Here is a 23,921-nt window from a genome sequence, read left to right as displayed (position 1 = left end):
CTCTTGTCGGCGTTGAGATTCTTAATGGCTTGTACCTCTTCTTTCTTCAGGTTGCAAGCTGGTGGTTTTGCTCGGCGCAAATGGAGGGTGAAGCTTTGACAATGCCAGCCACTCGCGCTGGCGAAACGTCAGAAAAATCATTAGATGAACGTCGGCCGAAGAACCCGAGACAGAAGCCAATAGGCAGTTTGTCAACAAGTGGCCACGAAAGCCTTAACAATTTTGTAATAAATCAATAAATGAGGGTCAAATCAGAAGGGGTGGGGGGAGGAGAAGATGGGCAGAGTTTGGGTGGAAATGATACAGCAAATCAGAAGGATGAAATGGACAGAGCAAGGGGTTAGCAAGAGATGGAGAGAGAGAGAAATGGGTGAGGAGAAGAGAGACAGAGAGAGAGGGGGGAAGAATATGATGGACAGAGAGGATGGAGGAGGAGTGATGGACAGAGAGAGGACATAGAGGTGATTGACAGAGAGAGGAAGGAGGAGGAGATGAACAAAGAAAGTGGCTGGGGGAGTTGGACAGAGACAGGAAGTGAGATTGGATGTATATCCAATTCCTGTACATGTTAAAAATGTGCACTCCCTCATTCCTTTCTTTTCCATTCAAGCAGACTGAGCCACAACAAAGGAAGAATGGTTACAGCTACCTATTAAATAAATTGACAGTGTACTGAGCAGACAGCATTTATTTACTGTTTACATCTAAGGCAGTGTACTGAAAAACCAATATTTGTGATAACTAACTACTGTGGGCTGTGAAAGTTTTGGGGGGCCCCACATAAAAGTTTTTCTAGGAGCCCATGAAATCTATAGGTGGCCCTAATGGCAACAAATGTGACTTGTTACTGAGTAAAGAGCCTGCACAGGAGTAATTAACATTTACATTTCAAATAACTGTAAATTTATTACTGTGTATATTTCTGAATTTTGTCCTTCTTCTCTGTTTTATTTTTGTACATCTGATGATGACCTTTAACAGCTGAAACTAGTCATCATAACCTAAACCATGTAGCAACTAAAACTGAAAGAAACAACACATTTTACCTTTCATAGTTTTTCTAACTTTATCAAAATGGTTTAAATCAATATCTTAAGTAAACGGTCATGACTGCATATAGTCGCCTAGTTTTCTGGGATTTCTTGCCTTTGATGACCATCAATGGTGTTAAGTTAGTGTTATTAAGACCAATCCCTGTGTAATTGTAACGCCACTACTTATGAACCAGAGTCTAGGAGGATATTTTGATTAATGCATAAATAGGAGAAGATATTAAGGTCATGATGACTCAGTCTTTTGTTGCTACACTACACTTTCTAAAGTAGAATTCATTTTAGCCATTTAGCATGTTCTGTAGATCCTATAAAAAAAATTTGAATTTTCATGAATGTGAAATGGGTCCTGGGATGTGTTAATGAAAGATAATCAACTCTTAGAAATTTAATCTGCACCCGGCATCAACAGCAATTTGTCAATACATCACTTAATACTCTTTGTACTCATGCCAGCAAAATCTACTGTAGCAAATTAGCAGGAAAGAAGTTATAGTTGGATCCCAAGGAACTTCAAATAATGTGTTTCATTTTGCATATGAGCATTAATGTGTACTTCTTGTCCTAGAAGCTCATTTTTTGTTTGTTTTAAATTGCACAATATGAGTTTTTGTGAGATTAAGACAAATTGTTTGCTGTGAATCATTTTGTGTTTCATTTATGTTATATTTTTAATTTACATTATTATTAGAAGGAATGCAAATAACACTTAAAAGTGTTTACCATCATATAAGGCTATGCGATCACATCAAAATTGTGGTGATGATCATAATTAAAGATGACTGTGATGGAAAATCAGCTAATAAACTTGCACTACAAGTCAGCTTTACTGGACAAAGTATATAAAGGGCTTACAGTAAATAACCATCACTGCATACAACAATTTTGACACTAGCCTAGAACTCTTTCAATATTCTATACTGTGCATGCTCAGATTTGAAAAGAGCATGAAAAAGTTACTGACTCTGCACAAGGAATTGTCTCGGCATTTGTACAACAGGATCTAAGTAAGCCACTAAAAATAAAGATTGAAATACAATCCATTGTTCTCTAAGAGTTTAGTGAAGGTAAAATCTTCTAGGTTGTTAGGCTGCAATACGATCTTCTTCAGTTTCTTCTTAAACACTCAGGATACCAGTAGAGATGAGCTGGGTGTTCAGATAACCCAAAACACCAAAAGATCTTGAAGAAGATCCCAGCAGAGGAGTCAAAACATTGCCTGTGCAAGAAGAAAGTGAAGAGGATCATGATGGTGACCTTACAGCGTAGAAGAATTTTCCTGCAATGACAGGGATCATCAAAGACTGCAGACTTACCTATTAATTTTGTGATTGTGTATGTCTTGAACCAACTCACCTCGTATTTGTTGCCAAAAAATGTAATTTTCACTTACAGCTTTAAGTCAATACTGATAAGAAATGAGGGGAATTGTTTAGGTTGCTTTGAAAACAATATTTTTAACGAAAGTATTTACATTTATTGTATATGAACACAAATATTCACAATAATATATATTCTGTAACACCTGTACACAGATAAACAGACAATTTAATCAAAAAAGACAATATTTTACACATTAAAAATAAATAAACACAAAAGACAATTTTACAACAAATGTTCCTGTATCCCCTTTGCTCCTTATCTCCATTTCATTGATGGAATGAGTCAGTGAAGTAGGAAACTGACTTCATATAAGCCTGAAATTAGAAAACAAGGTATAAAAATAGCTACAAAAAGTCACAGACTTGAGAAATATGCAAATTCGTAATTTCCTCATTAAGTACGAAATGTTTTATAGATGCATCCACAAATGAAGCTTAACATCTAATTGTAGTGTCAGACCTACTCTGTAGTGGCAACACAATAATCTCTTCCCTAAACACAACTATTAAAAAAAGACATTAGGGTTTCCACTAGAGTTTAAGGAAAGAAAAGGAAAGGAAAGGATGAAGATGGAAAATATGATAAATAAGACAAAAAGAATAAAGAACAAGCTGCTGATTACCTGACCAATGTGCACGGCATTCTGATCATGTCAAAAATTTAAAGTAGCTATCTGTACATCTTTTTTATAATGAATTACCTCAATTAAGGAAACATGAATCAGCAGAAACATTGAAGAAGTGCAGAATCACTATATTCATGTCTAGAGCAAAACTAATTTGAGAAATACAAAGTGTGGTACAACTATAATGTTGTTCAGGCTATCACTTCAGGGGAAGGGTACTTTCTGATGTTTACAAATCAATTTATTTCTCATTAGGCAGATGGAAAGATCAATAGTGTGTCAAGTTACATGAAATTTTCCCAATTTTTACACGTGCTCACACACGCTTATGTGTGTGTTCCTCTTAGTAGTATTCAGGTGCATTTTTTTATGTTTTGGCAGATATTTGCAATTTCAGTTTTGCCATGTATAGCTGGAGTCAGACCAAACAAATGATGCTCATCATGTCTTTCATGTGAAGCTTAGTGACAATGGAAAATGTTTGTTTCCCCACTACAAACAAAATTATTTTTAAAAAGGAATTTTACATGCCCTTGTGATAGAGCAGTCCCAAATTACTCTAGTGTGATATTCATTTTACTGATCTGTATTATCAGGGACAGTAAAACACACAGAATAACCAGTACTCCAGCAGCATCTGACTAACACTACTGCATGGCAGTAGCAACTTGCATGGACCAGTACAGTGCTGTTGCTGATTCTTTGTGTTTTACTGTTAATATGCACTGATAAAACTAATATCACACAAGACAAATTCGGGATGCCTCTTATAAAAGGGCATGTAAAATTGCACTTAAAAAATCACTTTGTTTGCAATGGGAAACAAACCGACACTTTCCATTGACACTGAGTTTCTCAAGAACAATGTGATAAGCAGTATTTGTTCGGTTGATTCCAGCTATCACTGCAAAAATGAAATTGCAAATATCCATTGAAACACCAGACAAAATGAGGCTGATGACTTATTTTGTGTCCCCCATGAACATATGCTGGATATAAGGCCAACACCAATGCTTTGTACAGCATCTTATCCTGCCAGTGTAATTATAGGCATCACTGAAAATCTTAGTATGACAATCCACACATTTATGGTATCTCCAGTCTAATTTTTTTTTATTTTTTTTAATTTATTTATTTATTTTTTTCTGTACATAAACTAATGTTGCTCAAGGGAAAAGTGTACAAGTGAGTTTGCCTGACACACAGTGGAAATGCTAAACACTTCCAGATATGTTAGAGTACATTAGGGGAAGAAGATAATGAAATACATTACACAATCTTAAAAATGAAATATTTGTCCAGGGTGTTCCCATTACTTTGTCTAATTTCTATATCCATCTCTCAGAAAGAATAAAATAAATAATAATATGTTAGACTTACCATTTCATAATTTAGGCCAATCATACACTACAGGAATGGAAGATTTATAGTAGTAGTCGTACAGCTGAGCTCTGATGAATTTTTCCAAGTTTTCAGGTCGTGGTAGAGTTGATGCCACTCCTAAAAGCAGGGGAAGTGCAATCAAAATTTTCAAATGTAAAACTACACAAATTTTACAGTAAGAAAAAATTAGAGCGTTATGTTTACCTGTTTCATAAGCATACTCTGCTACTTTGACAGCAATTTCAACTGAACACTTCTGTATACTTGATAAAGGTGGGTAAAGGCTTCCTTTCTCCAAATCGTCTTCACTGACCAAATCAGAAAGTGCCTGAAATAAGTCCAGCCATTAGTGTGTATCAGCACAAAAGGTATCAATACTGATCAAGCAAAGATTTAAAAAATACCAAAACTTTAATGAAAGAAAAAAAAAATTGATAAGGAGATGATGTGAATATGTATGCATGCATGCATGCATGCATGCATGCATGCATGTATGTATGTATTGAACTGGGGACCTAGAAACAATGGAGAAGCTCCATCCTCACCACACCCCTCAGTCGTACACAACCCCACAACTGGCTAGAGCAGTCCACTCACCCCACTGCCGCCCCACACCGGTACCTTTTACAGTACCAAGTTTTACAGTACCGAGTTTTCCTGTTACAGGCATTTGCATCACCGATGAGTAGTTTTCGAATTCCAGCTTGCCCTGTTTTCATCTGCGTTGTGACTTAGCAGATGTTGTTTTTCTGCTTTCCCTGTATGTGGTGTAAATCTTCAATATGCTGCCTCTTTAAATACAAAGCACTGTAGCTACCTTCATTATGGAAAAACCCGCCATATGAGCATCAACAACTTGCCCACATTTGAATTCTCTTGGCTACGACATAATGCACTCTCAACTATACAGAACACTGTTCTGACCATGACACACACTTGCAATGTCTTGAGGACATTTCACAGATGGTGTTTGTGGTCGAATACAACAGCACAGTCTGAAGGCCTGGCACACATTTCTTGCAGTGTTTTCATATTTTTGTCCAACCCCTGTAAATTTTGTCCCATACAGCCACAGTGAAGAGATCCTAATTGATGTAAAACATACTCATAAAACAAGAATGCATAAAGTAACAACAAAAATATTGTTGATTCTGATACAGATTTGATGGGCTGGTGACAACTATATAGCTCTCAAGGTGATCCTTTGAGAATAAAACTAGTTGCATGCAAATAAATGAACAAATGGGACAGAAGAACAAATGATATATTACAAAACAACAACATATTAATGTGCATTTCTTGAATCCCAAATGAAATGGTTCTCAAATTTGGAATTTGTCAATAATCGTAAATATACACTCCTGGAAATTGAAATAAGAACACCGTGAATTCATTGTCCCAGGAAGGGGAAACTTTATTGACACATTCCTGGGGTCAGATACATCACATGATCACACTGACAGAACCACAGGCACATAGACACAGGCAACAGAGCATGCACAATGTCGGCACTAGTACAGTGTATATCCACCTTTCGCAGCAATGCAGGCTGCTATTCTCCCATGGAGACGATCGTAGAGATGCTGGATGTAGTCCTGTGGAACGGCTTGCCATGCCATTTCCAGCTGGCGCCTCAGTTGGACCAGCGTTCGTGCTGGACGTGCAGACCGCGTGAGACGACGCTTCATCCAGTCCCAAACATGCTCAATGGGGGACAGATCCGGAGATCTTGCTGGCCAGGGTAGTTGACTTACACCTTCTAGAGCACGTTGGGTGGCACGGGATACATGCGGACGTGCATTGTCCTGTTGGAACAGCAAGTTCCCTTGCCGGTCTAGGAATGGTAGAACGATGGGTTCGATGACGGTTTGGATGTACCGTGCACTATTCAGTGTCCCCTCGACGATCACCAGTGGTGTACGGCCAGTGTAGGAGATCGCTCCCCACACCATGATGCCGGGTGTTGGCCCTGTGTGCCTCGGTCGTATGCAGTCCTGATTGTGGCGCTCACCTGCATGGCGCCAAACACGCATATGACCATCATTGGCACCAAGGCAGAAGCGACTCTCATCGCTGAAGACGACACGTCTCCATTCGTCCCTCCATTCACGCCTGTCGCGACACCACTGGAGGCGGGCTGCACGATGTTGGGGCGTGAGCGGAAGACGGCCTAACGGTGTGCGGGACCGTAGCCCAGCTTCATGGAGACGGTTGCGAATGGTCCTCGCCGATACCCCAGGAGCAACAGTGTCCCTAATTTGCTGGGAAGTGGCGGTGCGGTCCCCTACGGCACTGCGTAGGATCCTACGGTCTTGGCGTGCATCCGTGCGTCGCTGCGGTCCAGTCCCAGGTCGGCGGGCACGTGCACCTTCCGCCGACCACTGGCGACAACATCGATGTACTGTGGAGACCTCACGCCCCACGTGTTGAGCAATTCGGCGGTACGTCCACCCGGCCTCCCGCATGCCCACTATACGCCCTCGCTCAAAGTCCGTCAACTGCACATACGGTTCACGTCCACGCTGTCGCGGCATGCTACCAGTGTTAAAGACTGCGATGGAGCTCCGTATGCCACGGCAAACTGGCTGACACTGACGGCGGCGGTGCACAAATGCTGCGCAGCTAGCGCCATTCGACGGCCATCACCGCGGTTCCTGGTGTGTCCGCTGTGCCGTGCGTGTGATCATTGCTTGTACAGCCCTCTCACAGTGTCCAGAGCAAGTATGGTGGGTCTGACACACCGGTGTCAATGTGTTCTCTTTTCCATTTCCAGGAGTGTATTTTCATTTAAAAGTCAATACCAAACTTGTCACTAATATGCAAATGTATGGACGCTGGCAGAATGGGAGAAGATAGCGTATGGGCAAGAATAGTCAAGTCAATCCTCGAATACAACTTAATTACAATATCAGACAACCTCTCTTTTTCGAACCCCATTCTGCAATCAAATGGAGTCTTACAGGGTGACCCAATGAGCCCTTTGCTGTACATTCTTGCCACTGAAGAAGTACTCCGAATTGGAGAAAATGAAGAAGATGTGTATGTATATGCATACGCTGACGACATAGCCGTAGGATCAACAGATATACAGAAGCTGCAGAGAATCATTGAGAAAATAGACAGATGGTGCAGTGAACACAAACTACACATAAACATAACAAAGACAGAAATGGTAATTTTCAGAAAAGGAGGCAAAACACCCAAGAATGCGGAAATCAGTATCAGAGGACAAAAAATAAAAATCTCATCAGACTTTAAATACCTAGGAGTGACATTGCAACCAACAGCCAAATGCTTCACAAAACATACAACAGAACGCGCAGCCCAAGCAATAATAGCAATACAGGACATCAAAAACATCCGCCTACTCAGTCTAGAATCAGCCATGAAATTATTCAACACAAAAATCTTACCAATCCTGGCCTATGGGATGGAGGTTATATGGGACCACCTGACAGAAAAAAATCTGGAAACACTAGAAAAGGTAAAATCGACCTATCTAAAAAGAGCACTAGGTCTCTCAAAGACAACAAGATCTAGACTAGTGTACCTGCTAGCGAGAGAGACATTCCTAATTGAAGACATCAGACTTCGATATATGATGCCACACACCAGGGCTTCCAGAAAGCAACTGAAGATCATGGAGGACAAACGAGAAAAAATATGGCCGGAGTTTTATGGCACCGAAGCAATGACGAACCGCTCATGGACAGCACCAAACTTCGAACAGCGACATGTCGTAACTAGACTTTCTATTCACGGCTTTCATCATCTAATCTGCAAAAACAAAACTTATCACGACCCAACCGCAACATGTGTATGTGAACTGTGTAACGAAGCCTGTGAACGATATCACATAGAACTGTGCAGTAAAAGAGTGAAATCGATAAATGAATATGCAAAAATGTAAAATGTAAATGTAAAATGTTAAGCAAAGTAACTGTATATGGCTATTTGGCTGCAATTTTATTAAATTAAAATGTATGGACGCTGAAGAGCATAAAATAATTAAAATTTTATAGAACTAAGCTTGAATCCAGTTCTAACCAGTACCTTCATCTTGATTTTCAAACTTAAAATCAATATGCAGAGGTGTCTCTGTGGATTTTGGGCACTAAGAAAAAGTTGTTAGTAGATTGAAGCTTTGAATCTGTTTACAAGATGTGCCCAGATATCTTTGCCCCAAGTTCCAATCAGATGTTGAAATGCCAGTTTATTAAGAGTTTTAAGCCCGAAGTTTTCATTGAAACATGAAAACTAACAGTGTAGCATGTTATGAATCAATGAAGAGTTCTAGAGACTGCTTAAAAAATTAAATAATCATAATCAATGTTTAGACTTTCAAAAAGCTTACCACTTCACTGTTGCCTCAAATTAGGGGCACCAATGAGATAGTAATGCCTCTGTAGCTTGCAAATTAATACCAAATCAAGAACTCTGTACATTAAGCAAAGGTCAATGTAATACTCTCTACTTTACCATTTGCTCAAAACCAAATACACTAAATGGCCAAAAGTGCAGTGCACACACTATGGAACATCAGGGTATGTATGTATGGGAGGTTTATAACACTGCATCAACAACACAGATAGGTCTCCTGTCATAAAAATTGAATGGAGAGAATAAGCTAACTCCAGGAGCCACGAACTTTAAGAACAAGTTACATGGACCTAGATGGTCACTGAATTACTGTGAAGGGGAAACACTACGGGAACACTAAATGAACACTAATTGAAATAGGAAGGGACTACAGAACTCTAAAGTGTATTGAGTAACCTGATGATTAGATATTTGCCAAGTACTGCAGAGGACTTTATTTCAGTTCAGATACAGATGGAAACATGAATTAGTTTTCATGATGATAGTGCTGCCCAGAAGCCTATGAACACAATAAGGAATGTGATATAGCTTTCAGTGGTGAAATTAATTCCACTGTTTTTCTGTAAAGCAGCAAAGTAGAATTTATGGAGTGATGAAACACAGAGCATGACGCAGCTTTTGTGTGGTTAAGTGAGGACCTTGGAGATGTAACACAAACTATATGCCAGGGTATCAGGAGGAGGAGGAGGAGGAGGAGATTAATGTTCAACATCCTGTCGACACCAAGGTCATTAGAGATGGAGCACAAGACTGGATTAGGGAAGAAAATCTGCCATGCCCTTTCAAAGGAACCATCCCGGCATTTGCCTCAAGCACCTTACAGAAATCATGGAAAACTGCCAGTGTATTACAGCAATAGTGAAGTATGAACCAATTAGGCAGTCCTTGCCGGTATGGGTAAGGACAATTCGTTTTTATCAATGGAAAAGCAAAACAGCTGTTTGTAAAAACATTATAGGCGGTCACATTGTTCTGAAAATGTGCAATAGCTTGTAATCAGACATGCAAGTTTCATTGTGATGATGATTCCACAAACAGTGGACGGGCAATTCCAAAAATCATATGGCCATTTGCCCAATCCGCATCCTCAACCCCAACAAAAAAAATCTTAATTGTTTGAGAACTGGCTGTGTGACGGATAAATTCACTAAAAACTCAAATAATCACTATTCAGATTTCTTCAGTAAAAATGAAAATAAATTACATAGTCACTATATCAGGACTCAGTCCAAAGATTTTTCCCAAAATTGATGATAGTAAAAGGCTGCCCTAACCTGTATTAGTTACATTTCTAGTATGTCAGGAACAAACAGTCTTCTGTGGAAACACTCACTCAATAATGCAACCTATTTGATGCAATCCATTTATGTTAAGCATTATTCCTATGACTTATATTAACCATTAATATACACACTGAAGAAGTTTTTCTCTAGAGACAGAGACAATTCTGATTCTGATCAGGACATTACATGCAAAATATACTATACCTTTGCTGAAATGAGGAAAACTTCTTCACTTATGGTACGAATGCCAGCACAGATAACACCTAGTGCAACTCCAGGGAAAATGTATGAATTGTTACCCTGGCCAGGGTAAAATGTTTTTCCTTTGTAAGTCACTGGATCAAATGGTGACCCACTGGCAAATACTGCTTTACCCTAAATTAAATAAATTGATAAGTGGCTTGCAGAACATATATAAACTTGGGAATACTATCATTTTAAATGCACATTTATGTCTACCAAATACACATTCCACAATTTTTATTCTAATCAAAGTATGTAGTCTCATGCATTATTTGCTCTTATATTAACTTCACCAAAAAGTGAGTCCCACATCTGATTTTTATGTACTAACTCACATAATGGAAAATCCAGTATGGAATAATGACAATTTTATGAAAAAATAGACTGCTACTCACCATATAGTGGAGGTACTGAGTCACAGACAGGCACAATGTCTTCTTCTGAGTTAGATAACGTACACACACCCATCCACACAAATGCAATTCACACGCACATGACTGTTGTCTCTGACTTCCAAGGGCAGACTCTGATCTCAGCAGCCAAAGAAAGTGTTAATGTGTATGAACTGCATTTCTGTCAATGTCAGTGTTTAAGTTATTTAATTTTGGAGGTCTTTTGGCTGAAAGCTTAGTATTTAGTAGCAAGAAACAGGTAGAAGGGGTAAAAACAAGAGAGTAGATGACCATGGCTGGCCGACCACGAGAATAAAAAGGAAAAGCCAGTCACTCTGTGGCACATTTAAACATCCACCCTAAAAGCATTAGAGTGGAGAACACAAAGAACATGTGCTGAAACTTACACAGAATGGTAAAACCCACTGTCACATATAAGAAGCAAAACTAAATTAGCTGATGAGGTGTTGTGAGCTAAAATTAATGGCAATGAGTCCGGTAACTGAAGAGTCTGTCACAGGGCAGCCAAAGGACAGCTCACCACGATCTGGGCCACTATCAGCTGGGCGCCGCACCGACACTGAGGTGGGTCATCACTGTGCAGGAGGCAGCCACATGTCACCCATGCATGGCCAATGCGTAGTCAGCAGAGAACCACAGAGTCCGTGCGAGAGGCCTGTATGGCACGCAGTTTCTTCTGCATGCTGAGGTTATGCCATTTCATCTCCCAAAGCCACAAAACCTTGTGGCCTAGTACCGAATGCACGTCAGTTGCTGGGAAGCTGATCTCCATAAGTGGTTTTTGCATAGCCTGTTTGGCCAGCAAGCTCGTTGCCTTGGATTCCATGACCTGGATCCAGACAAACAACTGGACCAGTCCAGGGCATAGATGGACTCCTGGATGGTCGCTACCAAAGGATGACAAGGGTAGCACCGGTCGATAGCTTGTAGACTCCAGGAGTCAGTATACACAAGAAACAACTCCTGAGGGCATGAACGGATGGATGTGCTCAAGAGGACGAGATATAGCCACCAGCTACGCAGTGTAAACACTGCAGCCATCGGGCAACGAATGCTGTTCAGTATGTCCTCTATGGACATACATGAAGCTGATGTGACCATCAGCCAATGAGCCGTCCACGTAAACCATTTCATGGCCTCAGTACATGTCAAGAATCAAGAGGAAGTGGCAGCAGAGTGCCACAGGGTTAACTGAGTCCTTAGGGCCATGTGAAAGGTCCAGGCAAAGTCGTGTCCTAGGTGTACAATATGGAGGTGTAGGTGAATGGACCTTAAAGTATAGGTGGTAAAGGCATGGACTCCAGTTCGGAAAGAAGGGAACGGACATGAACTGCAATTGGAAGACCTGACCTGGGCTGCCAATGTGGAAGATGAACTGTTGTGGGTGTGGGTGGGAAAAGGAGATGGTGATTCGGATGCACAAGAGAACTACAAATGTGTGCAATGTAACTGGCCAGAAGTTGTGCATGCCTGACCTGCAATGGAGGGACTCCGGCCTCCTCAAGTCGCTGGTCACCAGACTCTTCCTGAAAGCTCCTGTCACTAGGTGAACACCACAGTGGCGCATTGGATGAGTAAACGCAACACTAAGGGCACCACTGAACCATAAACCAGACTCCCATAGTCAAGGCAGGATTGGACAAGGGCTCTGAAGAGCTGCAGCAGTGTAGAGCGATCTGCACCCCAGTTGGTGTTGCTCAGGCAGTGAAGAGCATTGAGGTTCTGCCAGCACTTCCACTTAAGATGACAAAGGTGAGAAAGCCAAGACAATCGGGTGTTGAAAACCACTCCTAAGAACTGATGTCTCCACTAAAGTGAGTGGATCGTCATTAAAGTAAAGTTCTGGTTTTGGACAAACAGAATGATGCTGACAGAAGTGCATAATACACAACTTTGTGGCCAAAAACTGGAAACCATGGGCTAGAGCCCAAGACTGAACCTTGTGGATGGCTCCCTGTAGGTGGCGCTCAGCAACACCAGTACTGGTGTAGCAGTATGAGACGCAGAAGTCATCTGCATACAGAGAAGGTGAGACGGACAGCCCTACAGTTGCTGCTAGACCATTAATGGCCACTAAAAATACAGAGACACACAATACAGAGCCCTACAAGACCCCATTCTCCTGGATATGAGGGGGAACTATGGGAAGCACCAACTTGGACACGGAAAGTACGAAGCGACAGGAAATTTTGGATAAAAATTGGGATAGGGCCTCCGAGACCCCACTTGTATAATGTGGCCAGGATATGATGTCATTGGGTGGTTTCATACACGTTTTGTAAATAAAAAAGAGATGGCAACCAGGTGTCGGCATCTGGAAAAGGCTGTTTGGATGGCAGACTCTAGGGACACAAGATTATCAGTGGTAGAGCGACCCTGGCAGAAGCCACCCTGACATGGGGCCAGAAGGCCACGTGACTCCAGCACCCAACCCAACCGCTGACACACTACACATTCTTGCAGCTTACAAAGAACGTTAGTGAAGCTGATGGGCCGATAGCTATCCACATCAAGCAGGTTTTTACCAGGTTTGAGCACTGGAATGATGGTGCTCTCCCGCCATTGCAAAGAAAAAGATGCCATCGCACCAGATATGGTTGAAGATAACAAGGAGATGTCGCTTGTAGTCAGATGAGAGATGTTTAATCATCCAACTGTGGATCCAATCTGGCCCAGGAGATGTGTCGTGGCAATGTGCAAGGGCACTGAGGAGCTCCCACTCTGTAAATGGGGTGTTATAGAATTGACTGTGGTGTGCAGTGAATGAGAAGACTTTCCCTTCCAGCCATTGTTTGAGAGTGCAAAAGGCTGGGGGTAATTCTCCGACACAGAGGCTCAAGCATAGTGCTCAGCAAAGTACTCGGCAATCGCATTTGTGTCGGTAGATAACAGGCCATTTTTGTTAACACCGGGGGCACCTGTTGGGGTCTGGTACCCGAAAACATGTTTGATCTTTGCCCAGACCTGGGAAAGTTATGTATGGCACATAATGGTCAAGCCATATCCCTCCCAACACTCCTGCTTCCACCGTTTAGTAAGTTGGCGAACGCGGGCACAGAGCCATTTAGAGGCTATGAGGTGCTCCATGGAAGGGTGCCACTATAGAGCTCACCGACACTCCTTAATTGCTTCAGCAACTTCCGGCTACCACCAAGGGATTGCCTTTTGACAGGGGCACACTAAAGAGTGAGGGATCGTGTTTTCTGCCACAGAAGCAATTGTTGTAGTCACCTGCTCAACCGTCACATTGATGTTTCTGTGTGGGGGAGATTCAGCAGTGACAGCAGAGGTGAAAGTTTCCCAGTCCACCTTGTTTAAAGCCCATCTGGGCAGGCGTCCATGGGCCTGATGCCAGAGCAGTGACAGGAAGATGGGGACATGGTCACTGCCATACAGGTCATCATGTGCTCTCCAGTGGATAGATGGGGGAAGTCCTGGGCTGCAAATTGATAAATCAATGGCAGACTAACTACCATGTACCACACTAAAATTTGTGACAGCCACAGTATTTAAAAGGCAGAGGTCGAACTGAGACAGTAAAGTTTCGACATCTATGCCTCTGCCAGTAAGCACAGTGCCACCCCAAAAGCGGTTGTGAGCATTAAATTCTACCAAAAGGAGGAAAGGTTTTGGGAGTTGGTCAATCAGTGCAGTTAATACATTCAGGGATGCTGCATCATCCAGAGGAGGATATACATTGCAGACCGTTATTTCCTGTGTTGTCCTTATTCTGAAAGCCACAGCTTCAAAGGGGTTTGAAGGGGCACAATTTCACTGAAGACTGAGTTTAGGACATAAACGTGAACTCCACCTGACACTCAATTATAGTCACTATGGTTCCTCTTGTATCACTTGTAGCCACAGACAGCAGGTGTCTGCATTGCTGGGAACCAGGTTTCCTGGAGGGTAATGGAGAAAGCAGGTGTAAAGCTTAACAGTTGCTGTAGATCAGCCAGGTGGTGGAAAAAACCACCGCAATTCCACTAAAGGATGATGTCATTGTGAGACTGGGAAGGCACGGAACATTCTATGAGGTAGTTTATGCCTCAGGCTCACCTGCTGCCTCCAAATTTTTGCCTGAGCAGTCTAAATCCATTGTGTTTGAGGGTTCAGCAAGATCTAGGTCCTCAGAGGATACCAGAACCTCCACCTCATCTGCAAATGCAGAGCTTGTAGGTAGCAGTAATGTGGGTTACACCACAATTCCATTGGTCTTGGGGACCTTCTTTTTGGATTTCTCTCACTGCTCCTTGGGTTTCCCTGCCTGGGAGGACTTCACTGATACAGTCTTTGCGATTGAGAATGAGCATGAAGCCCTACGACCAGCTGCTTTTGGGCTCTGGTGGGTGTCATCTTTCCCACTAGCAGAAACCTGGGAAGGGAGTGACCCAAGGGACCAAGGGACCCCTTCTTAGCAAGAGGAGCCGAAGAAGACTTACACTTCTCCAACTCAGAAGTGGGGACTGATATCCCCGATGATGGGGGGGGGGGGGGGGAGGGTGCACCAGAGGTAGGTGGTGCAGGAACAACAGAGAGGGAAGTGCCCCCCCCCCCACCCCCACCATCAAGAGGGCAGGTGTAGTCTTTCAGTTCTGAGAGGCGACAGGAATGTGAGTAACTGATGGGGTGACAACTGTTCTCATAGCGATGGCATAAGAGGAGGTCATAACCACAGGATGTAGGTGCTCAAATTTACTCTTAGCCTCAGTGTAGGTCAGTCGGTCCAGGGTCTTATATTCCATGATTTTCCTCTCTTTCTCTAAAATCCTGCAGTCTTTTGAGCACAGTGAATGGTGCTCTCTGCAGTTGACACAGATGGGATGTGGGGCACATGGAGTATTGGGATGTGATGGACATCTACAATCTCGACATGTGATGCTGGAAATATTGCGGAAAAACATATGGCTGAACTTCCAGTGCTTAAAGCACCACATAGGGGGAGGGATATATGGCTTGACATCACAGTGGTAGACCATCACCTTGACCTCCTCAGATAATATGTCACCCTCGAAATTCGAGATGAAGGCACCAGTGGCAACCGATTAACCCTCGGACCCTGATGGACATGCCAGATGAAATTCACACCTCGCCACTCTAAACAGGTGCACAGCTTGTCATCAGACTGCAAAATAAGGTCCCTGTGAAATATGATATCATGGACTATATTTAAGCTCTTATGGGGTATGATGGTAACAGAAACATCCCCCAACTTGTCACAAGCGAGTAATGCTGGGCAGAGGATGCTGTTTTTATCAAGACTGACCCAGAGCGCATTTTGGACAAGCCCTTCACTTGCCCAAACTTGTCCTCCAAATGCTCCACAAAAAACTGAGGCTTCATGAACATAAAAGCTTCCCAATCAACTCTCATACATACAAAGTACCAGGGCGAATAAGCTTCACTGCCATCCTTAGCCTGGTGTTCCTCCCATGGTGTGGCCAGGGAGGGGAATGATTTGGGGTCATATTTCTTAGCACTGAAGTTAGACTTTGCTTGCTTAGAGACTACTGGCAGCAGACCACCAGCAAGAGATGATATACTACACTTCATGGAGTGTCATCCACCCCAATGCCGCCAACTCCGACCAGGGGCCCTCCCCACAGGCACCACCCAGCCTCAGCAAAGGCCACCTGGCAGGATGGCCATTTCTGGGAGTCCCGATGCCCCAGGGAGATGGGCATCTACTCCATGGCATACGTGGGAAGTTAGCAGCACAGGCATCAGCAGAGCTATCACTGTGTTGTCAGGGGGCTACAACCAACAGGGTACATGATGGTCCCACCACAACGGACTGGCTACCGTGCTGGATATGTGGTGGTAAGAAGTCGATGGTCATTGTCGGTGCAGAAAGTGACACTGCATAGTGCATGGTGGAAGGTGGCCTCGCCCAAGAGATGGAGAATGAGTGGAACTACAATGCAACGATGAGAATATGGGCTAAAGGTCTCAATGCACGATGGACACGATGCACCATGTAAGGTGCCCTTCCCCAACTGGCTTGCTCTTCAGGAAAATTTAGAAAGATGGAGGTCAAACCTGATGGGGGACCATCACATAAAGGCTGAAACGTGTGAGACTCCTTTTGGTCACCTCTTATGACAGGTTGAAATACCTCGGACCTATTCTAACCCCAGGGCCCGTGGGGGGGAATGTACTGAGTATCATGTTATTAGGCATTATTTAATATTATTTGGAACAACTGAATATTATGCATGTATTGATGTTAAACATGCTTTGTCATTAACAAAAGTTTGAGTATCAATAATTTGAAGTAACATATTTAAGATTTATATTCAGTAAAAATGAAACTATGAAATTTGAAAAATTAATAACTCAGTTCTTTTCAACCATAATTTACAAAGTTCCAGAAAGTCAGCATGGAAAATTCACGACTCTTTCATAAAGGACCTTTGTAGTTCAAGATGTTAACCTATTAGAATCATTAAAGAATTTCAGCAGGATCCAGATAGCATAAATCAGGGAATCTGTGGTGAACATACTTTAATAACAATGTTAATCATCATCAAATTATGAGAAGTATCATTTCCTGCTCTAAAAATTCTACAATTACCTATACTCATCAAGAAAATTGCAATCTACAACTCGGAAATTAAATTTTTACATATTATTTGGCAGTAGAAATGTTACACAATGTTTATGCTTCCAAGTTCATATTATACTCAATGTTCTCCCAGCCAATTAACGGAAATTTATTTTCTGCTATGTTGGGATTTACACAGCCATATTACAAGCTACAAGCATGTTTCTTTGTAAAAAAATTTGGACACTCAAGAACAGAAGAACAAAATTCCACAATTTGGAATATATTTTCTCAATGGGTTATCTTCAATACAAGAACAGTAGTCAATAACTTATTTGCAATCAAAAATAAGCTCATAACAACCCTTAATAACTACTCACATTACAAAATTAAGCATTTACAATGAAATGAACTTGAGGAGGTGCAATGGTACTACACACATCTAAGAGAGGAATGGCAAGAAGTCATTTCTAGGTTTCCTGATTTAGTTTTCCTACATCACTTCATGTGAGTGTCATAATGATTCCATCAATAAAGTTAGTGGTGACTTCTCCTTATTACGGTCCAAATAATTTGGTGCTCACCTGTATCCACCCCATTATCACCAGGACATTATTTCTAAACTTTTTCCAATCTTACAGTCAGATTTTTTTCTCTTTTTACAACACTGTATGAAAACTTTTGATTGGTTGATTGGGAAGGTAAGGGCCCAAGCAACAAGGTCATCAGTCCCTCAATCCAAGCATGTTGCTTCCAGTAGTAGAGATGTCCACCAAGAACATTTTCTGATCTAATAGGGAGATTCATAACAGTAAAAGGTGCAAGGCTAAAAACATAATGTATACCTTTTCAACTGTCAATAATAGGAGCAAAATGAGTGAAATATGAAATCAGTGATTGGGTATCCTCAGGGCTCTGTATGCAACAGGAAACGTCCCATCCACAGCTGTCCTACCCATGATACATTAGAATCAAGAGTGACAACTGTTCAATGAAGTGCGACACCCAGTTGAGGAATCTGCAGCCTACATGGTCACAGAACTGTGTGAGCCTCTGATTCAGACCCTCTAATTGGCTCTGTACCAGAGGTCCACAATCGGTCCAGTCGACTATGCTGCAAATTTTCAGCTCTGCTTTCACCTTGCAAGCAAGATTGGCAGCCTTTATCACCTCTGTTAGCTGCTCGAAAACAGAGAGAATCTCTTCTGATCCAAAATGGCACACATCATTGGTACCGACTTGAGCCACCACCTGCTGCTGGCTGCACCCTGTGCTCTTCATGGCATCCAGAAGGACCCGTTCCACATCTGGAATGACTCCACCCAGTATGCACACGGAGTGCACAATGGCTTCCTTCCCATTCTTTGCAGTGATGTCCTTAAGGAACCCCATAACGTGCCTAACATTGGAGCTTCCAACTACCAACAATCCCACCCTCTGTGGTTGCCCGGCTCTTGCAGGCTGAGAGGTTTCCTCTGAAACAGGACAGGCTCAGTGACAGTGTCAGCCACAGACAGCACCTGGAACCTGTTTGTCAGACCAACCAGGGAGGCCTCATGTGTGGCCCCCTGGGAAGTCTTTCGCCACCTGCTGTGCCCCAGGGCGACCTTCCACTCGACTACAGGTGAATGGTCAATCTCAGTACAAGCAGTAAGTGAGCTGGACATCTGTTGGATCCCCATGGCCGGCCCACAACAGTGGTGCCCATCCACTGCAGCATCAAGCTGTGTAACCGAAGCCATCACAGCCTGGAGCTGAGAGCGATGTGTTACCAACTCTGCTCACATCTGGGCACAACAATCACAGTCCCTATCCATACTAAAAACAGTGGAAAACTTTACTACCCAGATAACTGGACTATCGGCAACTGCTGCAGAATTCTAGTGCAGACGCTGACAAAAATGCAGGAACTCTGTCTAATAAATTAGTTTAATATGCAGAGATTCAAATACCATACAAAGAGGTAATTCTCCACAGGGGGTGGTGTGTGTTGAAGCCCCAAGCAGAAAAAAATGGGGTGACGAGGCGGGCGGGAGGGGAAGGGGGGTAGGATTGTTTGGATTAATGTAGTCAATTCAAAGTATGTAAATGGCCTGCCTGGAGGCAGGTAAATGTTGCAATTCATAATCACTGAAGTCCATTGCACCTGCACCCTGCTGTCTCCAATGAGGTATGAAGGGGAATTCACTCACTGACACCATCTGTCTGAACCAAACTACAGACCCCTGCCGTTGCCTTCTCAGGACCAGCACAATTCTTATGGACTGCATGATAACCATGGAGCATTGAAGAATGGCCATCAGTTAAATGTGGTTCTTTGAGAGCAATGCAAACTGCAAAAGAAGATTAAATAAGGTATTGAAGTTCTGGTGGGTGGAAGTAGCACCATTACTATTCCACTAAACGATCACATGATTGGTGGTCAGAGTAGATCTGAATGGGTCAGGAGGACTGGGCATGGTGCAGAATCACTGTCTGTCATCAGGACTGCACGAGTGGATGATCTAATGCTGGTGCCTCCGGGGACACTGGAAGAGTCCTGTTCCAATTATTCTGCTTCTTCTTCTTTTCCTTCATAACGTTTAGTGGGCAAAGTTCATTTAAGAAGCTATCAACATTGAGCACTGGGACAGAAAAAGAGTGGACAGCCCTGGGACCCATAAGTCATGGCTCCTTCAGCCATAATTTGGTGTCTAGCCTCCAGTCCAAGGGTTGAGCCTCCAGTCCAAGGGTTGCTTGGAAAGGGACCCAAGAGGGAGCCCCGTCACCAGTGGACACTGAAGATGGAGAATGCCTTTGAAGCTGGGTGTGGGAAGTGGTTCCTGAAGAAGGTACCACAGGAACTGTGGAAGAGGAGGGTGGTGGGAGATATTGTTTGGGGAAGTTTGAGATAGGAGGCCATGTTTATGAGGTTAGTATAATTTATAGTCATATCCATGAGACATGGGCATTCCTTTTTCTTCCATGTCTCTGTATATGTCAGATGCTCAATAGATTTGTATTGCTGGATCTTCTGTCATTTCTTGAAAACTGGGCAAACTGATGAATGTGGAGGGCGATGTTCCACACAGTTGACACACAATGGTTGATGTCCAAAACAACTACGTTGGGTGATCATCCACAGCTGCCCTGTTTTGGGTCCACTATGAAGTGGAATGACATATGCCCAAACCTATGAAGTACCTCATAGATGATGGGACATACAGTTTCGCATTACACCTGTACACTTTCCCTGGAAGGACATTCCCTTCAAAAGCTCAGCTTGAGGCACCAGTATCAGTGCAATTATCCTTACGTCCTTTCCTTACATGTCTGATGAAATAAGCACTTCACTACTAGAGATTAGTCCACAGCTCCTCATCTGTTTGGAGTGTGAAATCTCTGTGGAAGATGATTTCATGGATTACGTTCAAAGTTTTGAGTAGGGCAATAGCCACATATTTCATCTAGATCATCACATGCCTGAAGAGCTGTAGTCTGGGCAGCAGTACATACCAAGTACAGGTTAAAGAGTTTCACTCCCGGAGATGTGGCTTGTCCATCTTCCCACATATAACCAGGTAAGGGAACATTGTGTGGTCATATCTCTTTGCACTGCCATGATCTTTCCTATCTGAAAAGACTGCAGGGGCCTTATTGCCATCAGTGGAAGAAAGTTTAATTTGCTTGGTATCACCAACTCCAAATGGGGCAAGAGTTACTTGACCAGAAACCTATGCCCAGGGCCCCAGTACTTCAGCCGTGGTGTATCGTCATTGGCTTGCATGGGGAGTTTCCTGCTCATTCACCAACAGTGCAATCCCTGCTTGGTCAGCAGCCTACCATTGTGCATGCCCATTTTCAAAATGGCACAACCAAGTTCATAGTTGAAAACCAAACAAGTTTGACATGTCACTCATGTTTGCCTATGGCATAATATGATCTGCCATAATATTTTGCTCACATGTGTTATAGTACACAAAAATGCAGCTCACATTAGTGTGTTACCCTATTCCCCCTTCCCCCACTTCTCTCCAATGATGTACCTTAAGGTAAATTTTGATATCGCCTTTTTGCCATCGTTGTTTTAATAAAGTAAACATTCTTTCCCTCTTTATCACATTGATAACAAGGAACACTTACATCTGTATTTATATATGCTGCCTCAGCAGTACATTCAGCCTTTGTAGTTGGATTGCTCAAAGCAAATATAATTGGATGCTCTGAAAATTCTGTCAAACTTTTCAGCAGCTCTGGGGTGAATACTCCTCCAACAGCAGCAGCACCTTTGAAATTAAATCAATTACAAAGTTATTAATTTCCTCACAAATTAAAAACAAATATTGGTACTTAATTTTAGTGGAATAAGTTATGAGAAATGGATGGAAAATATGAAATGTAATGACTGTAAATTGTCCATTCTGAAAAACTAATCTGCTACTTTTGTTAATCAATCAGACAAAGTTGTAGATGCATTCTTCTATTTTTGAAGTATGAACTTTCACATTCCTATGAAGGATCAAACAGAAACTGAGGGTCATGAGATAAGATGTTACCTAATTATGAGAATTAGATAAAGTAAATTTCAAGGAAGAAAGGCACTTGAAAACATTAACATTAACTTTGTGCCTACCATATACTTTTAATACTAAAACCACATTATTTCTATCTTCCTTGATCTTTTCTAAATGTTGTAACATTAATGCTAGAACATTCTGCTCCAGTATTGAGGTTGAAATATTACAGATGACAACGGAACAATTAAAGGCAAGATAATGCAGTGCAAAAACCCAAAAACTGTCATGGCAACTGACAATGGCCACGAAAGCCTATAAATATCCATTTACATCTGTACTCTGCAAACCACTGAAGTGCACAGCAAAGGTTTACATCCCACTATATAAATCATTATGGTTTTCCCAATGTCATTCACATATGGAACATGAGAAGAATGATTGTTTAAAAGCCTCCATGTGTGCTGCAGTTAATCTAATCTTGTCCTCGTGATCTCTATGGAGGTGATACAGAGGGGTTATAGTATATCCCTTGAAACATCATTTAAAGCCAGTTCTTGAAACTTGCTATGTAGCCTTTCTCAGGATTGTTCACACTTATCTTCAAAACCCAGCCACTTCAGTGTCTCCGTGATGCTCTCCCATGGATTGAATACAACTGTGACCATTCACACTGCCCTTCTACATATACATTCAATATCCCTGTTAGTCCTATTTTATTATGGGTTCCACAGACTTGAGTAATATTATAGGATGTGTAACATGAGTGATTTGTGAGCAATGTTTTTTGAAGACTAATTATGTTTCTGCAGTGTTCTACCAATAAACCGAAGCCTACCACCTGCTTTTCCCATAACAGGCTATGTGATCAGTCTGCTTCATATGCCTACAAAGAGTTAAACCCCAGAATTTGTACAAGTTGACAGATTCCAAATGTAACTCATTGACACTACAGTCATGGGATACAAGTTGGGGTTTTTTTTTTTTTTTTTGGATACAAGTTGGTTTTTTTTTTTTTTTTTTTTTTTTTGTGAAGTGCACAATTTTAAATTTCTGAACATTTAAAGAACATTGCCAATCTCTGCACCACTTTGAAATCTTATCAATATCTGATTGCATATTTATGTCACTTCTTTCAGACAATATTTCAGTATAGATAACTGCAACATCTGCAAAAAGTCTGAGTTCACTGATAACACAGTCTGCTAGGTCATTAATATACATCATAACATCAAGAGTCCCAACAAATTTCCCTGAGTCACACCCGAAGTTACTTCTATATCTGTTGATGACTCCCATCTTCCCTACCGGAAAGTCATCAGTCCAATAACAAATGTCATTCAATACCCAACACAATCACACTTTTGACAGTAAGCATAGGTGTGGCACTGATCCAAATGATTTTAGGAAATAAAGAAATACTGCATCTGTCTGACTGCCTTGATCCAAAGCTTTCAGTATATCATGTGAGAAAAGTGTGAGTTGGGTGAGCTGTCAACCATAGCTGTCTACTTCACCATTTGTGGCCACTTGCATGCAGAATCTATTTCCACTAAAATTGAAATTGTTAACCTTAAAAAAAATTTTAAGTCACATATATATTTAATAACAGTATGCAGTTCCTTGTCAACAATGAATGTGAAAAATTACCTGAAGAGTAAGGAGACAGCTTTACTGATAAATGTCTTTTGTACTAACTAAATATCAAGCCATACAAAATATTGAAGTACCTTTCAAGGCCCAGAATGTTTAAAGACAATAGTTACCTATGAGAACAGTAGGACGTATTGTTTTGACTATATCTTCCAGATTTTTGATGGGCTGATGATTCTTTGCATACTCCACTTTGTGTCCTGTAACTCCGCCTTCTGGCCTGTCTTTCACAATCAGACCTTTGGAGTCCACCATCCAGATTCTGTCTCTTGCATCTTGGAGTGATGTTCCTTCCTTCTGCATTGCCATCACACAGAGCCCAGCTATTCCAAGAGAGGCCTACGGAAATAATTCTTTAACTGTGTAAGGTTTCAGTGGTGACAATTTTTAAAACTATTTTTGCACTTGTGTTGATGTAAAAATAGAATAGTTAAGATTTTCATGCCCACTAAAAAATAATTTGATTACAATT

The 23,921-nt window shown here is 41.9% G+C and overlaps 1 protein-coding gene across 1 annotated transcript in view; it reads right to left on the bottom strand.

Annotated features, from left to right (window-relative positions):
- Positions 1 to 2,506: 2,506 nt before the first annotated feature.
- Positions 2,507 to 23,921, bottom strand: part of LOC126237117 (NADP-dependent malic enzyme-like) — a 142,573-nt gene continuing 121,158 nt past the window's right edge. The window contains exons 8-13 of the mRNA XM_049946933.1: positions 23,563 to 23,788; positions 21,426 to 21,568; positions 10,311 to 10,481; positions 4,648 to 4,771; positions 4,441 to 4,560; positions 2,507 to 2,749 (exon numbers count right to left, since the gene is read on the bottom strand). Of these exons, the coding sequence (XP_049802890.1) occupies positions 4,445 to 4,560; positions 4,648 to 4,771; positions 10,311 to 10,481; positions 21,426 to 21,568; positions 23,563 to 23,788 (780 nt within the window). The 3' untranslated portion in view covers positions 2,507 to 2,749; positions 4,441 to 4,444. The remainder of the gene's footprint in view (positions 2,750 to 4,440; positions 4,561 to 4,647; positions 4,772 to 10,310; positions 10,482 to 21,425; positions 21,569 to 23,562; positions 23,789 to 23,921) is intronic.

Source organism: Schistocerca nitens, chromosome 2 (genome assembly GCF_023898315.1).
Source record: "Schistocerca nitens isolate TAMUIC-IGC-003100 chromosome 2, iqSchNite1.1, whole genome shotgun sequence".
NCBI lineage: Eukaryota > Metazoa > Arthropoda > Insecta > Orthoptera > Acrididae > Schistocerca > Schistocerca nitens.
The sequence above is the reverse complement of the archived record's forward strand: the minus strand, read 5'-3'. Positions and strand labels throughout refer to the sequence as shown.